This window comes from Dromaius novaehollandiae, chromosome 2 (genome assembly GCF_036370855.1).
Source record: "Dromaius novaehollandiae isolate bDroNov1 chromosome 2, bDroNov1.hap1, whole genome shotgun sequence".
In the NCBI taxonomy this organism is placed as follows: domain Eukaryota; kingdom Metazoa; phylum Chordata; class Aves; order Casuariiformes; family Dromaiidae; genus Dromaius; species Dromaius novaehollandiae.
The window spans coordinates 148,029,278-148,046,964 of record NC_088099.1 but is presented as its reverse complement, the minus strand read 5'-3'; the positions used below and the strand labels follow the sequence as shown (position 1 = coordinate 148,046,964).

At 36.4% G+C, this 17,687-nt stretch overlaps 1 protein-coding gene across 2 annotated transcripts in view; it reads left to right on the top strand.

Annotated features, from left to right (window-relative positions):
* Nucleotides 1–17,687, top strand: part of SLC26A7 (solute carrier family 26 member 7) — a 73,573-nt gene that overhangs the window by 24,851 nt on the left and 31,035 nt on the right. Inside the window, exons 4-8 of one of the 2 annotated variants that reach the window (XM_064507759.1) lie at nt 4,456–4,616; nt 11,707–11,838; nt 13,249–13,331; nt 14,987–15,134; nt 16,965–17,078. In XM_064507759.1, coding sequence (XP_064363829.1) covers nt 4,456–4,616; nt 11,707–11,838; nt 13,249–13,331; nt 14,987–15,134; nt 16,965–17,078 — 638 coding nt within the window. Of the gene's footprint in view, nt 1–4,455; nt 4,617–11,685; nt 11,839–13,248; nt 13,332–14,986; nt 15,135–16,964; nt 17,079–17,687 lie in introns of both variants that reach the window. The other variant, XM_064507758.1, reaches the window with a different exon arrangement.

The following is a 17,687-nucleotide window of genomic DNA, read 5'->3' as shown; positions in this document are numbered from 1 at the left end:
ACACGGCGGGAGTGGAATTTTAACAATAATAAACAGCTCGTTGTTGGGGAATGAAAGGACTGGAAGTGGACAAGAACCAAAAGGGCTTGCACGAATGAACAAAGAAGGGTTTGCTTTTACAATTACTCATTTCTCTTCTCCTGGTTAATTCCTCCTCGTCGTCTTCTACTCGACAGGGTAAAATTATGGACAAGTAAAGACAGCTGTAAGAGAAGATACCCTTTGCATCACCTTTCTTCCATTCTCACTTTTGCTTTCCACTTTTATCTATAGGTTCTTTCTTTTCACTTTTTTCTTTTTTTGGTAATCCCACCTCCCTCTACTTCAGAGTTCTGTCTAATCACTTGGTCTTATAATTTATTTCCATGTTTTTCTTCCCTGTACTGTGCATTTGCTCTCCTTGACTTTCCCCTGTAGTCTGTTTTTTTCTTTCTCTGGAGCCTCCTTCTGATTTCATTCATATGAATTTCATCAGGAATGTAAATCTGGTGAAACCAAAATTCATCTCAAGAAATTTACTTCCTCCTAATGAGACTTTTTGTATGAGATGTACTGAAAAAGCTGCACAAAAAAGCAAGAACCATACGCCTTTCAGATAATTTTTTTACTGTGATTGTTCTATCTCTGAAATATTCCCTCCTTCCCTAGGAACTGAATTTTTGAAAAATGAAAAATGATGGAGATACTGCTATAATATGTGATTTTTTTTTCTTATACAGTTTTAGTACAGATCAGTATTAGTACAAACAAACAAAAAACCCTTTTCTTTTGACAGAATTCTGTATATTATTTTTGTTGTTCTGACTCTTCACTGTCAGCTTCCTCTACTGTTTACGTACATTACCAAGGAAGAAAAATCACATGGTATATCAGAAAATAAGATTGGAAACCTATGAAAAGGAGCATCAGGACCACAGGGAAGATATAGTAGATGAAATAATTGAAAATTTCTTTAAGAATATTGAACATCCTTTTACATTTTGATTATTGCTTAGAGAGTGAAAAAATTTATGACATGGTGCAATGTGATGCAATTTGGTGCTGTCAGCTCAGCTTAGTCTCAGACAACGTTTATCCAAAACGCAGTGGTCGCCAAGCTATGGACTGTATGTCTGTTCCCCAGCATGGAGTGGTAACTTGAGAGTTGATCTAGGACTGTACAAATACCACCTGTATTGAGTATATCTGTCAAGAAGACTCACATGCAAGTAGATTCAAGGGGCTTATTTCAGAAGAACTTCTTTCCCCGTTCATCTAAGCAGTTTTTGTACGTTACTAACGTTGCAAGGACAGTAGGAATGTCCCATGCCTGCTCATGCTGAGAATCACACCTTCCTCCCCAAATGTTTTCTGTCCTGGTGTCTTCCTTGTGAGATCTTCATTATGGAAGACATAAGGACACACATTTAGTTTATTTAACTATAATGTAAAAATAACTATAATAACTATAATGTAAAAAGTAGGATGCATATGCTGATGAAGCCTTGCCTTTGTTTCTGGAAATCTGGAGTTATCTTCTACGTTAAAAGACCATGTGCAAGACCAGCATAGGCTTCCGCTTGTTGTTTAATTGAGTGGCTACATAAATGGCACATCTGAAATTCTGGTTTTGATGGATGCCATGTAACCCATATCTGAACAAACAATAAAAAACACTTTTTAACTGTGACCTTTTATTTAATACCTGTGAAGGAGGGTCACTTACCTCCAAAATGCTGAAGGTTTAAAGTAAAAACATCTCAGTGTAAAGTAAATGTGTGGGTGATGCTGAAGTAATTCTTTCTGACACCAACTTGCGAAGTTTTTGAGTCATGACACCATTTCCCATAATTCACCATAACAGTTTTCTCTGAAACACTAATATTAACTAATATTTCTCTGTGATACTATGTACTTCACAGAATTGTCGCTGTAGCTTACTGCCATATAAACCTCCATCTCATTCTCTGGAAACTAAGCTATTATACATTTAGAAATTTCATATCTATAGAATACAAACTGATCTTAGGAAAAAAACTCACTAGTGAAGGGAGAATTTATTTCTTATTGAACCTTGCTACTGTGAACAATGTTTCAAATATATGAATAGGCACACTATTAGAACAAACAGCTAAACAAATTATCCGAAGTTGGTAATTATCAGTTTTAGGCCTGACAAACTAAATTACTACTCACTCTGGGTATAACAGTAATTATCATTATTGAGGTCCAATCTTGAATAGCAATCAATGTTCTGATTGTTTGTAGTACTGAGCAGTTTGCATGTTATTAGCAGAAATACAGAAAAAAAATCTCAGATTTGATCTCTCAGATGGAATAGGTAATTGCTCACTAAAGGTTTATCTGGTAAATTAAAAGCTATTCAGTTTGGTATTTTCGTTTCTTCTGTGCTATTATAGTTGCAGCTTATTGCATACAGGTGAGATTTATGGTGAAAAGCAATTGGCATTCAGGCCTAAAGAATGATAACATTTGAAAAACATTGCTTTAGCATAAAAAGAAAACTCAACAAAGGAGACTAATATATTGCAAAAGGATTATATTTAATATGGTAAGCACAAAATAGTCCTCACAGAAAGCCTTAATTTAAACAACTCTCAGCCAAGAGCATATAACTTTTCAGACAGAAGAATAGCAAATACAAAAGACTATAAAAGGTAGAAGCCACTTTTTACCTAATGAGTCTCCAGAACTCATTGCAGTGGGATAAAATTTGAGTAACTTAATATGGTCCAAAAAAGGATTAAGTGTTAAGCAAGCCACAATAGCATCTGTAGGTATGTAACAACCTTTTCAGAGAAAAAAGAAGAGCTGTCAAATCTCATTCTTCAGAGGAAAAAGTGATTGCAGTCTGGGATCAGGGGAGAAAATGCAGTAGTACACATATTACTTTTTATATTTGTCATTTATTGCTCTGAAGCATCTACCACGGTTGTAAACAGATTTCTGGATTAAAGAAGAGTATTATTCTTTCATTATATGCTTATAATCTGAAATAACTTCCATAAAGTTGTAACAAAGGGGAAAAAAATCTTCAAGGTTGAGCATAGTTGGGCCAAAGTCTACTCCTTATTCTAGAGGTGAAATCCAGTTTGTATATGGGATTGCGTTTATGAAGTCAGATGTTGAATTTGTCTCCCTGTTTTAAATTATCTGATTGTATGCAGATATTCTAAGTTATTTCAAGTATTTCCCAAATGTATAGGAATTTGATTTTAAAGGTTGTTAAAATATTTTACTTTTACTCTAACTTTATAAAATTTGTTTATACAGAACAAATAACTATACAAACATCCTTGTTTCTCTGTAAAGAAAAAAAGTATTTTATATCCCCTGTGATTTGAAGCAACTTTTGTAGCTCCCTTCCCTGAACACCTGCAAAACCAGAAACCTCAAAGTATGAACCTGATGTAACTCAAGGCACTGGCTGCTTGACTACAGCGAGACTTGACACATTTGCTGTCATGATATTGTAGCATGGGAGCACCACGTGTTGTGGTGTACGGAACCCTTTGCAGGGGGTCAGTGGGATAGCAGGAGACTGTGGGTAGACTTTCCCTCTTTTCCCCTTTTCCTCCACTGTTGCTGCTGGGGAAACTTGCCCTCCTCCCTCAGCACGCTGGTCCCGCAGGCCCCGTGGGATCAGCTGGCCCCACAAGTCAGCAGTTCTGCCTGGGATCTGTGCTGGGGAAAGAGGACATCGCCGCTGGCCCAGAGGGGACCTGGTGGGGCACTGACCGCCTCCAGCCTCTCCACCACCCAAGGGGCAAAGGAGCTGCGTGATTGCATGGGACCAGGAAACCAAAGGCACGGCGGCCTGGAGCAGGACCGAGCTCGCATCTCACTAGTTTTAGCACCTAATAAGCTTGGTACCTGTTGAAACTACATTCATTGGGAATCATTATACTGTCACAATATCCACATAATGCCAATAAATAAGCTGGACCAAGACGTAGCTCTTTGTTTAGTCAAGCTGGATAGCAGTGTGATGGAAGGAGTGTTAGCACCACCCTCACCTTTCCCGGATCCTACTGGTTCAGCTCTTAGTCACTGATGATTTTAGGCAGTCTGATCATGCGTCTAGAGAATATGAATTCTTTTCTTTATGTTGCTCTGATTAGTTGATTTTTTTATACTGTTTATTGTGCTCACATATTTGAGCAGGAGAAAACAATAAGCATTGCATATGTGAGCTTCTCTGAGTCTGCTTTTGTCACTAAACAAATACTTACATCTGGGAAAGCAGTGAGGTGAACAAGAGAGCATAGGTAAACCCACAAAAGCTCAATGTGTTCCATTCTAAGCTTTATTCATTCTTCAGAAAACTTCTGTATTTTATGCTGATTTATCTTACAGTTTATTAAGAAGATTCAGTTTCATGGCCCTACCATCAGGCCACTGCATTTTGTTGTGATTGCTGATAAATATACATATACACCTTTGGTTTTTAGGTAGCGATGTTTCTGCTGCACTTGGGCAGTGCCACCTTCTTGTTGACAGAACCAGTGATAAGTGCAATGACAACAGGAGCAGCTACACATGTCGTGACTTCACAAGTGAAGTATCTGCTGGGAATGAAAATGCCATACATATCAGGACCACTGGGATTTTTTCATGTGAGTTGAGCAAAAGAGATGGGTCACTTCATTAGCTAACATTTTCTTCAATAGCTATGTTCTTTTGCTATATACGTGGGAGGAATTTGTTATCAATGTGTGTGAATGAAGAGAAGATGCAATACTAAAATCTTCATCTTGCTAGTTCCATTTGTAAGAATAGGGTAGGACAACTGGATGAAGAATGAGCAAGGCTGGGTCTTATTTTAAAATGGTGTATAGCCAATTTAGAGTAGGTATGTGGTACAGCATCAGTAATTCCATTCATTAGCCCGAACAATCACAAACATTATACGCTTATATGTAGAGGACCTGTAGGTGGAGACTCTTTTTTGAACAGCTTATGGGAGGGAGCCTGATATATTACAAATGTTATTCTAAACACATTTCCTTCATATTTTGCTGAATGTAACCTGACTATCATTGTGGTAAAAGGAAATCAAACTATGATTTGTGGATCTCCCCTGCAACAATTACCTTAGATGTGTTGCTTATTACTTTATGACATGATATTGCCATACTAGAAACACAGCAAGTGTACAGCTTTGTGTTATTTTTTGCAAAAATGCGTACAGCCTTTTATATAGTATCAGAGTTGCTCCCTTTGGAAAGCAAATATTGTTGACTGAAATATTTAAGGGCAAAAGGGTATGTAATCTTATGGCCTAAAAGATATATTAGTTAGAACATATTCTCTGAGATAACTCTGGCAAACTCTAAGTTCAGGTGCTGTGAACATAATCTCTTAGCAGAAGCATTAATGGTATTATAATAGTGTCTGTTAAAATGATATTTTCCTCATTATAAAATTATATTTACTTGCTAAGGTGATATTTATAATCAACTAATTGCAATTACTGAGTTAGTTACCAGATAAAGTGAGGCCTCATCTAGTTAGTCACTGAATTCAGACACTTTATTTAAAAATACACACCACATTTTCTTGCATTACTCTACTCTTATTTTTCCCCATTATTTTTGGAAATTTGTTAACGTGAACTCTGTGATAAGATGTTACTTTTTAGAATGTTCTTTATATTTTATATATTATATAATACCTTATATGAAGATTCCATTGGTAAGTTTTTTACAGGACTAATATATTAATGAGAATTAGGGGCTTGTAAGAAACACAGGTAATACGTTGTGAGTGCATAGCTAAATATGTCATAGCCATTTTTATAAGTAGTTAGTTCATCTTTGAGACTACTAGAAATGATTCATCATATATTAAAATATCTGTTAAGCCTTTAAAAATCTGTTCATAAATATATCTTGATATAAAATATGACCAGCCTTTTTTCACGTTGTTTCCACGGAGACTATACTTACATAAAGGAACACTGTCATCTTGTAGAGATGACTAGTGCTAAGTACGGCAGCCAAGACACAATCAAAACATACATTATGAGCAATAATAAAGAACAGCAGTGATACAAGGAAATATTTCCATGGTGGTGTGCTGATGATATCATAAATGAGGTCATCCAAATCCTTTGAAGAAAATATATTCCCATATCTCTTGTATTTTTTTATGTATCTGAAGCAAGATTTTGCCCTTCACTTCACTTTTGAAATTAAGCCCCTTTGAACGGTTTCCAGACAGAAAGACAAATTTTCTTGACTGACTTTTTTAAGGTCCTGAATTGTTCTGTACACTTGTATTAAAACAAATAAAAAAATCCAACCCCCCCTGTACAACTTAAAAGAATAATAAATAAACATTCTCTATATTTAGAAGGGAAAATTGTATCATATGAGTATTTTTAAAAGATATCTTCTGTCTGTTCAGACTTACAGATTGCCTTAATAAGGTCCTGTACCTTGGTCAGAAGAACCAGATAATGATTTTGACAATCATTTTTTTCTGTGGTGGTAGTTTTATATCAAAACTATACTAATTAGATGTAGGTTATTGTTCACATGTAATTAGAGAGCAAAAGGCAAATTTGCCATCATCTCTTTCAACGTGTTCTTTACTGCAAATTCTTGAAATCCAAAGAGTGGTATTTTTGCTTATATTTTTTATATTTCTCCACTCCCAACCACCTCCCACTCACAAAACCTATTTTTTTGCCTCAGGCAGCCTTTGAGTCTGCAAAGCAAGATGTTAGCAAAGTGTGATAAGAGAGTTGAAAGTTAAGCAATCCAATGAAGCCCAGTCTTTTATAGCAAGTGAGATCACAATTAAATATGTAAAAATGAGCTTTATATGTGGAGAACAAATCTATCACAGTGGCACTGAGCCTGTGGGATTTTTCTGTTTAAACATAGTTTTTGTAATTTATTAAATTTCATTTTCCCTATGTGCATTTTGTAACACTGCAATTAAACTGCACATTGTGGCTTCAGTTGAGATTTTACAAAAAGGAACCTGAAGGCAGGCAGGAGGATATATATCAAAGGTGAAGATGAAAAATGGTTAGGGGAGAATACATACAAAGTCTAATTTTTACAAGGAATAGCTTAGAGAAAAGCTGTCATCATGATTTACGTAGTATCTGAAGACAGAAAAACATATATTTGCCCTTTATCCATGTTTAGACATACTTCTCCTTCCAAAAGTTTCTGAGAAAGTGTGGCACTACAAAACAAACCTCTGCAACTCAGCAAACCTACTTTGCAGAAGAAGGCGTCCTTTGTGATTGTGTCGCAAATTTATTGCAAAATCCTTGTGGTTGTGTTGCAAGTCAGCCCAAAAACAATCTTCATGTTCCCACTATCATCCCTTCTTTTTTAGTTCTTTCCCTATACAGTTCACAGAGGTGTCCTGTGCTTTTTTTCCCACAGCATGTTGTGTTTGCTGGACAATCTTCAGTCACGAGGCAACACTTTAGAAAATGTAATAAGGTCAAATACTCTTAAATTGTATTTGTTGCATCCAGTTCTTTCAATTAATTTGTTGTTTTTATTTCTTCTTCTGTTTGCTTCAATGTCTGTACTCATTTTCAGAACCAATCTTTTGGGTTTTCATGTATACATTTTAAAAAAGAACTCAGAGGATTTCGTTAATGGATCAGGATAGATGTTCTTTCTAGAATATAAACCACTACAGCATGCATTATTACCCTGTGAAAGTACATGAAAATATAGTGGAACTCAAGGCCAGTAATTTCCCAGGAGAACAGTAAAACTTCAGTGACATTCAGCAGCTATATTTATATGTGTGCAAAGTCAGAAAATTGCTTTTTCCACGTATTTTCAAATTTACATGAAGATCACTGAAATGTTTGCTGATTCCTCAAATATTGCCACATCATTTCCATTAAAAACCTTTACACAAAACTAGCAATAAAATATAAAAAAACAGGAGACAATGAGCTAAAATAATGTCTACCTTTTTTATTGTATCTTTTAGTTTTGATAATTATGTAATGACATGAAAAACTATTTTGTACACTGCAATATCAACCTAAGCTCTGCTACAGTATTTATAAATTATTATAATATGTGCATCATCAAAAGATGAACTTGAATATGTAAAATACTGAATTCATAATGACGTTTGTGAAGAAAACATTAATGAACATTCATTTAAGAAATACCATTCAAACATTCTGGATCAGTGCTGTTACAAGCCTGAGCCTGAAGTGCTTATATTTAGTATTTACATTTTCACCTTTGATGAATACAGTAACTGAATGGACAGTATGACATGTGAACTGTATAATATACAGATAGTTATAGTATTTGTTAACTGCACATTTAACTTTGCCAATCATATTAAGAAGTGGGTGTTTTTAGGTTTTCAGAGAACGACTATTTGGGAGTAGAGCAGTCAGCAGAAGCTATTTAGTCTGATGTTGTCAATGATTTAATATTTATGTATTGCTGCCAGGTTTGTTTCAGTGCACAACAAACACTGATGTTTCCAATATTTTCTTTAGAAATGTAGTCCTTTGGGGATAGGGCTGTTAGTGCTACTGAACTCATATGAGCTATGTAATGTTAGTAAACCTCTTCTTTTTCTTATTGTCTGATGTAGAGTGCATATTATAGAGTATGATTTGCACAGAAACACCAATGAAAAATGTAGGTTGTTTTTATAAAAGTGTTTTTTACAAAGTCTGATAGCGCTACCACAAAAGTCTCAAAGATTTGGCTATATATTTTAAAAATTAAATGGAAGAAATAGTTTCTTCTTTTTATTCAATTTGTAAAGAAAGACAGAATTTCTAAAACTTATTCATGTTTCTTAGCAATACTTCATTAACATTATATTGGTTCTTCCAAACTGAAGTCTTAATTTGTCTAGCAAAAATTAAATTCAATACTATAGACATGAATAGCTAATGCTGACACTTTAATGGATGTTATTCATTGCAAAAAAGCTGATAGCTCTCTGATTTCCATGATTAGGAATCAATTGCATTCTTCCCTTTTCTTACCACTGTATCTTAGGTCTAGCTTAGCCACTGGTGAGTTTGTGGGCAGTTTGCAATATAGTTTTCCAAATTGCCTTCTTTCTTCTCATTGGTCACAGCTTCTCCTTGGCACTAAGCCGAGCCCCGTGGTCTCTCGAAAATACGTTCTTGGAAAATTTTGGGTATAGAGAATACTCCTAAGCCACTCAGGATACAATACACATTGTCTGATTACAGTGGGCTAATATGTGGTTAAAAACTGTGGTTTGATTACTATTCTTTAGATTTATGACATATATAGATCATATTATTTACAAAGATCAGGCAATAATTCTAAGTTGATTTTGAAATGGTTTTCCAGGTTCCAAGAAACATTTGTGCTGTGTTATGCTATATGTCCTTAATCTAAAGTTTAACAACTAACTTTCAAAGGCCTGAATTCCCTTTTTTTCTCCATCTTTATGATGAAAATTATATTTCTTATTTTTTTCTGCAACTGTTTTTGTAGAATTTCATTGTTTTTTTTTCCCTAAAGGAGTATGAAAATATACGTAGAAAAGGTGAGGGAGGAAAATCATGAAATACTTTATTATTTACTCACTCTGCAAAATGAGCACTGTCTCTGCAAGGAATGACAGAATCAAAGCAGTGGAAAAAATCTGTTATCATCATATTGACCAGCTCTCTGGTAGTACAGGGTTGTTTCCTAAGATAATTTTTCTAGTACTTTCTCCTGTCTGGTATAAATATTCATATTTAAGCTCCAAACTGTCAAATCTTGTTACTGTTATAAATTTATTTGAAAATAGATTCTCTGGTGTAGAAAATTATTAATCTCTATTTTGATAAAACTAGAAGCCTCACTTTCCATGTATTTTAGTGATCTTAGTTTTTGGTATAGAAAACACAGACCTCGGTTGTTTGATTTCATTATTATTAATGTGGTTTAAAAAGAAGCTATTTGCGATGCAGTCTAAATCTACAGCCAAGATTTTAATTTCCTTTCTCTATACGGTTTACATTTCAGCCTACGCAATAGTTCTGAAAACCTTAATCAGAATTTGAGTGACTGAGCCTACCTTGTTTTTTTCCCTGCAGCTTTCTATTATGTCCAAGTTCATGTCTCTTTGTTCCTCTAGGCAATAGACCACTTCTATTACTCATGAGGCATGAAAGTACCTTGTGATAGGTATATATTTTTTTTCTATTTTTCTGGACAGAATTTCCCTCCAACTTTCTTCAGCTCTCCTAAACATTCCAGTGAACTTGCAAATTTTTTTCGTTATTTTCTGTTACTCTGTTCTCATACTGATTTATACCTCGTTTTCTGGATCCTCAGATTCAGAAAAGAACTAAAATTGCAATTTTCCCTGTACAATAAAGATGCAGTTCCAAGCCTGCAGAAGATCAGTGATTTCTGAACTGTGGAATGAAGTGGTGGTGAACTCTGCTGATAATTGGGTGATCCATGCCGGAGTAAAGGAAAAAGCATTCTTCTGAACCTACCTATATGCTTAGAATATTTTGTTAATCATCATAGATCCCTTTTATTCATCATCATAAGTCTTTCTATTCCTATTCCATATTTCTGTTCTTATTCCACGGGTTCCTTATATTCAGCCCCCTAGTTTCTTTCTTCAGCTTAGGTCCAACTGTACTGTTCTGGCCATGTTTTAGGTCCTGTTGCACAGTGACTTAATCTTTGTAATGCTAAGGACCTCCCATCTGCAGCTCCCCTTTTTCTCCTCTCCTCTGTCTCTCTCAGCACTGCAGTCTGCCTTTTGCTTGCAGCTCGGCAGCCTTTCTCCCACGTCCCAGAGTCTGCTGTGGCACTGCTTTTAACCTTGCGGCCCAAAGTGCTCTTACCCTCGCAGGCACACGCCGCAGATTCCCACACATGGTTATGAAGGGTTTCCCCTGGGAAGCAGTTGCCACTGATGTGTAAATCATCCTTTTTCCCTCCACCCTCTTTTTACCACTCACTCTGAGCACTATTAGCGCAATGAGGAGGAGCAACCAACAGGGAGATTGAGTAGGTCCTGTTGAAACCATACAGTTACTGTAGAAGAGTGTTTGGGTGGACTCCCAGCTGTGCTAGCCCTCGAGAAGATGATCGTTCGGGGAGATATCTGTCACTTCTCTTCCCAACCAGCTACTGTGGTGTTTTCTCTTTCTCTTTTCTTTCTCTCTCTCTCTTTTCTCTCTCTCCCTCCCTTTATATCTTTTTTTAAATTTTTCCCTCAAAGTAACTTTTACTGTTAGAGTCCATGTATGTCATGAGCTACAGACATGGAAAATAATTTTTTGTGCATGTAAGCCTCTCTCAACATCTTTTGTGCAACACTTGTTCATCTCACTGAATTTAATGAAGCTGAGAAAGAAAAGGATAAATGTTGGATTTACTGCAATTTTCCTGCTTGCTTCTAATAATAAAAATTTATAGTATTTTTTTATACCAATATTCACTGCATTTTGAGAGTTTTTCAGAAGTCCATAGTATTTTAGCTATAGAAAATTGATGATTTTCTTGCCTGCAAAATGTTACATGAATGCCAGTACTCAGCTCCTGAGTATTGATTCAGCCCTCAAGCATAATTCTAGATGTCTGATATGGTTTAGAATGTGCCATAACACAGAGCAATGTGCCAGAGTGATGTATTTTGTGATCTGTGATTGTTGTTTGTTTTTCATTTCAATCACTGTAGATTTATGCCTACATATTTCAGAATATCAGATCAGTTCAACTAGAGGCTTTGCTTCTGTCCCTGCTGAGCATTGTGGTGCTTGTTCTTGTTAAAGAATTGAATGAGAAATTTAAAAGAAACATTAAAGTTGTTCTTCCCATCGATCTAGTTTTGGTAAGTATGAAATCAAACATCAGACTTTTTGCTTTACAAAGCTTTCAGTGGTTCAACTAATCTGCTGAAGTGTACTGTGTTGTCTATAGTTACCCACAGCCACACCTGCCATTTATTAAATGGATAGCTAATTTCATGTCTGTATGTTAAATACAAGAACAGGAAACACTTCAGCTAAGTAATTAAGAAAGAAATGACATATGTTCCCAATTTGTAAAATATTTTTCATGTGTTTACTATTTCTTACATAATTGCAAGAACATGAAGCCTAAAAGGTTAAAGTGCAAGAGATTTGAAACAGAAAAAGAAAAGTAACTGGCATATATAAACTCCAGGAAAGTCTTATGTGGGATATTTGTGGTTTAGATATTGCTTGTTATTTATCTGCAACAAAGTTAAGTACCTAACCTATTGTTTTCTGCAATTTTACTTACAATTTTCCTTTCACATGGCATATGCTAAATTGAAATTAGCTACAGCACTGTAAATCCCTACTGTTAAAGATTAAGCTCCGGTCAAATTACCAGCACCAGAGCAGAATTTTTCTCTTTTTCTGAAGATCTCTAGCAGAAAATAAACAAATTTGAAGGGCAGGTGCTTTTCAGAGTAGATCATCACAGTTACTCCTGTTTTTTTGAAGGAATGATTTACAAAATAAACATTTTTTCTTGGACAAAATGCTGGAAAAGAAGGTAGTGTGGTTCTGGTCCCTGCTCTAAGATCTTTTCTTGTATTGCTTATTAAACTGGATAAAATGTACCATGTACTAGGATCATGGACTGGAACCTGTGTCTGTTCATCTGGAATTTACATATTCATCTCACAAAAAGTATGCAAAGTGAGTTTGAACCTCCTCAGGGTCAAACTTTCCACTTCCTCAGCAAGATTTCTACCCACTGGAACATAAATATGAGAGGCAGGCACATCCCCTTCTGCTGTGTTTTGTGCCGAAGTCAACACTGGCAGTCTGGTTTAGATGTGCTCAGAGAACATCAGCTGAGTCAGACCACTCAGGAGCATCTAAATTATGAATTCCTTTATGTTGTTTGCGTGAATATAAAATGGCAGTAACCTGGGGCGCGTGCTATGCAGAGGCATTTTAAATGCCAATTGGCAAGATTCCTATGACTTTTCAGAGACCCTTACAGATTACTTTCATAAAGACAGAGCATTTAAATTCCACTGTAGTCCTTCTTCATCCTTCCTTTCTAAATCCATTTTTGCATCCAGATCTTAGCTTCTTTTGCCCACACCTATATCTGCAAAAATTTTAGTAAAACTACTTTCCTACCTTACTGGAATAATGTAAGGACAAATGCATAAACACTTTTGGGTATTGCAGTAATAGGGATCATACAAGAACCTAAAAGTGATAGAAACTTAACATCTTTTCTGTATTGAATCACATAGATAATCGCTGCCTCTGTTGCCTGCTACTATGTTGATATGGAATACGTCTATGGGCTAGAAGTTGTGGGACATATTCCTGAAGGGTAATGTGTTTTTTATTTGCTTGTGGATTTTAAATATGTATACATCTGAGAACAGCCTATGAAGAGGTCAAAATAGTTTTCTGAAATAAGAAATAGCAAAAATCTACCATGTTCATTGCAGTTCTCCCCAAATAGTCTCTCACGGTTCAGTCTCACATTAAAATGTTTATCTACATAGAAATCATTATAAAAACGCAGACTTTCTTGTACATTTTCATGGTGGTTTCATTACTTTATGGGATAAAAAGTGGGTATTGAATGCGTGATGAGGCTGGTGGATGTATAACAGGAGAGCAGAACATTCTCTACTGTTTCTGTGGGTTGCCTTGGGTTATTGTAGAAGAAAGGACTTACAATCAGATAAGGCTTGTAGATTGCCACATTTCATTCTTCTCCACTCACTTATACACTAATTTTAGAAAACGTGGTTTCCGAGCAAAAATGAATGAATTAAGTTTTTTTTTAATCTAGAAGAGAAATCTGAATGGAGGTATGTTGTTCATACATACCTCTCCATATATGTATAAGATTATTATAAAGAGGATGGCAATCTATTTTTCTCCATGACCTTGAAGAGAAGGACAAAAAATGTTCAGTATAATTAGCTGGAAATAAAAATTAGATTAGATATTAAGGAGAATATTCATACTCTAAGGTTAGTAAGGCAGACAGGGTAGTACAGCTGTTGTGTAATCTCCCTCTTGGAAATTGTAGGGTTTTCCTAAATTTCACAAAATACATTCTAAGCAGTCCAAGACAAAGATTGCATGTGTGGAAGCTTGCAGCAATAAAAATTACATAAGGGAAGTTACTGGGAAAGAAAAGCAATTTGAGCTATTTAGGGCAAATCGCGTGCTAGGTAGACCTGAAGTTAAAACAAGGTTATGTATTTTTGATATGGATTATATATTGTTAAATTGTATCAGCACAGCTTTAATCAGAAGCTTATTTTCTGTCTAACCTGACATGCTAATATTCTGTAGTGCTGAAAAATACAAGCACAAGTATGGATCCTTCCTAGGTATTTTTAGGCACTTACCTGGAATATCTAATTGCCTTGTCAGTGGAGAGTGTTAGAAACTTTAGGAGTAAAATTCTGCTCTTACATGGTGTGAGCTCTGGAGACACTGAAGTCTCCAGAAGACACATGAAGTACAGAGAATGTCTGGGGTGATTTAATTCTTAACAGAAGCATTTCAGTAAGGTCCCCAAAATTAGATGAAATAAATGTGAGCTACTGTCCATAACTTACAAAAATACTAACTCATTTAAATTTTAATATTTAAAAAGCCAACAATAAAAAAAGCCAGTAGAATCTCTTTTATTTCCCATGAGAAAATTAGGGAATGGTTGCTGATTATATTTCCCAGTAGCAGAGCTAATTTACAGTGATGCCTTCACAATTTTTCAAAACAGAATTAATAAATGGGAGACTCCATCTGAGACCTTTTCATCTTCCTGTACAAGTTCTCCCCTGCAGTTCTCAAAAGACCGTGATCTCATTAATCTAAAATATTGAGAAAAGTTGTTTTATAAGTATTCAAAAAATTATCTGTGCATGCAAAGGTTGTTTCTCTTGTATTTTTTATGAATCAGAGGTATGTTGAGACTGCGTACAACACTTTTTGCAAAAAGCACTCTCTTTATTTTTGCAGTATACCATTACCAAGAGCACCACCCATGAATGTCCTGCCTGAAGTAGTCGTTGAAGCTTTTGGAGTAGCACTGGTTGGTTATGTAGCATCACTAGCTCTAGCCCAAGGCTCTGCTAAAAAGTTTAAGTATACTGTGGATGACAACCAGGTAAAGCTCTTTCTCTTTACCATCAGTATGCCTTGAAGTTGCTTCACCTTTTTGAAAATGTATTATAGATGAATGCCCAGTGGGAAAGGGGAAGTTCCACATGACATCATGAGACCCTTCAGTGATTACAGTAAAAATCACATCTTGCCCAAATTAGCTCTGCAGAACTTCCTAGTTGGTTAAGTGACTCTTACTGAAGAAGCAAATCCTTTAGGATAATCTCGTAATACTGCATTCAGTGCAGCTAGCAGCCAGTTTGGTTGTTAATATGTTTTTCCTGTGTTCTAAGATGAGACACTGCTGCTCCTCTGGCAGCTGAGCTTTTAAAGCCAGCTAAGATTTTAAATTAGCCACTGATTAAAGGAACAGAGCAGTTCTAAAAATAAACTAGGTACTTGCAGCCCCAGGACATATCTGATGTTATAAAATGAGGTTTATGTGAAGCAGAAGTGTCCTTTGAACCAAAGGTTTATTTGTGTAAAAGAAACAGGGTGGGTTCAGACAGCACTGCCAAATTTGCAGGCATAGGATCTTCCTGTATGGAGAGCTCCTCTTTGCAATAGGTGAGCTTAATTTAAAGTGGCATGTTTACTTATGCTGCCTTCCTGCTGGTCATAGAGGGTGGGTAACTTCAAGCCAACTGAAAATCTGTGGAGATAATAATACGAGCACTATGACAAGAACCACTCAATTCTAGATAAGGTCCTAGCTGGTAACTGTGCTGCATGATTAAAATGCTGTCCCCACCTTTCTGTTGAAGGGTTTGGGATAGATGACATAAGGTTGAATGAAGAACAGTTGGCTCGGCAGCTGGAGGCCTGTTTGAACACCCTGTCCAGACAGCTCAGTTTTGCTTGATCAGTGCAAGTCTTTTGCAAGTCATAGTATCATGGGAAAATACGTTGAAAATGTTTTTGTCTGCTCAGGTCTCTAAAAAAATTTTTCACAAGGAATATGTTGTGTCATGAATTTCTATTGGTGCTGCAGGGCCCTATTGTATAGGGAGCAGAGGGAAAATGCTTTGTCTGAGTGTGGCAGACTCCTGGCTTTATGACAATAGGCTGTAGGGCTTCAGGCACTTAATGGAGCACCTTTAGAAAACATGTAGCTCAGCCTAATTATTGAGGTGGTGGAATCTATGAGTAGGTCTACATCAAATAGTGGAGCACAAGGCAAAAATTACCACGATAGGACTGACTAGAACCAGGGCAGTCAGCGATGCAAGCAGAGTGCTGCCCCATGCCACGAGTTGTTCAGTGGCACTGGGCTCATACAGCTCTGCTTCAGGCATATGCCTCTGCCCTGTGGCAGGCAGATGTGCAAGCCACATTATATTTGTAATGAAAGATAGCATATAGTGTAGTATTGCTACCACACTTCACTTTCACTAAAGCATATTCTAAAAGAAGAAAATCAGTGATTGGCCTTTTCTCAGTAGAGTCATAAGCCAGAAATGATCTGGACCCACTCCAGATGTCACTACTCCAAACCCTGGGTTGTTAAAATGCAGATAGGTATCAGGGTGTAAATGTTTTGGCTGAAGCTCCTCTTCAAAAACTAGCAATGTCATTTATTCTGTGAACATAATGTATCTCCTTCAGCTTTTGATGGATCTGGTTCAGCAGCTGTATCATTCAGGTTAGGTCTGAGTCATGATACACTGTGATGGGAGATCTTTTATCCTGTATGTATGTAACATCTTGCTCCCTGAAACATGGCCATTCTTTGTCATTGCTCATATTTATGCAGGAAACTCCTTTGCTGGCAAGCAGCATTGAAATGACAGAAAAACAGGAAAAAAACTATGTCTTCTTTTTAACAACTTTGCAGGAGCTTTTGGCTCATGGCCTCAGCAATGTGATTCCTTCATTTTTCTTTTGCATACCAAGTGCTGCAGCGATGGGACGTACAGCACTTTTATATAGTACGGGCGCCAGAACACAGGTAATGGGTTACACTGAAGTAAGTCGCACAAGTAAGGCTGTGATGCTGCTCACTGGAACTTGTGCTGATTTATCTGTTGTATTCTTCTATCCTCCCTTGTCCTGTATCCTGGACTTTTCACTGTCATTTTTAACAATCTGCATGGAATTACATCTGATCAGCAACTGTCTTGCTAGAAAAGCACTCATTCACTTGTATCTATTTAATTCAGCATAAACTTTAGAGTCTGGGGCAGTGAGAAGGTTAGGTGTTTTGTTTTGTCCTTTCACAGATTGCCGGAAACTACACATAAACCCTTTCAGTTTTATGTGGAATTGTCAGCACTGTAACAAAAGTGCCCTCTAATGGTGTTTAATGGATTTAGTGGTACATGCTAAACTGAAGTTTTCTTGAAAAATTAATGCCTGTATTTGAGTTTCAAAATGAAGTGAAAATAACCTTAGGAGCTGCTCCTAAAAGAACCAAGTAATTTGCCAACTTCCACCTCGTGGCATGGTCTGTATGTCCTCTCCATCAGCAGGTGCGCATTGTGCCCGCGGAGATGACATTCAGCTTTTTCAGGATAGATATTAGCTATTTCCTACTGTTGGAAGCCAAACCCAAAAGTTC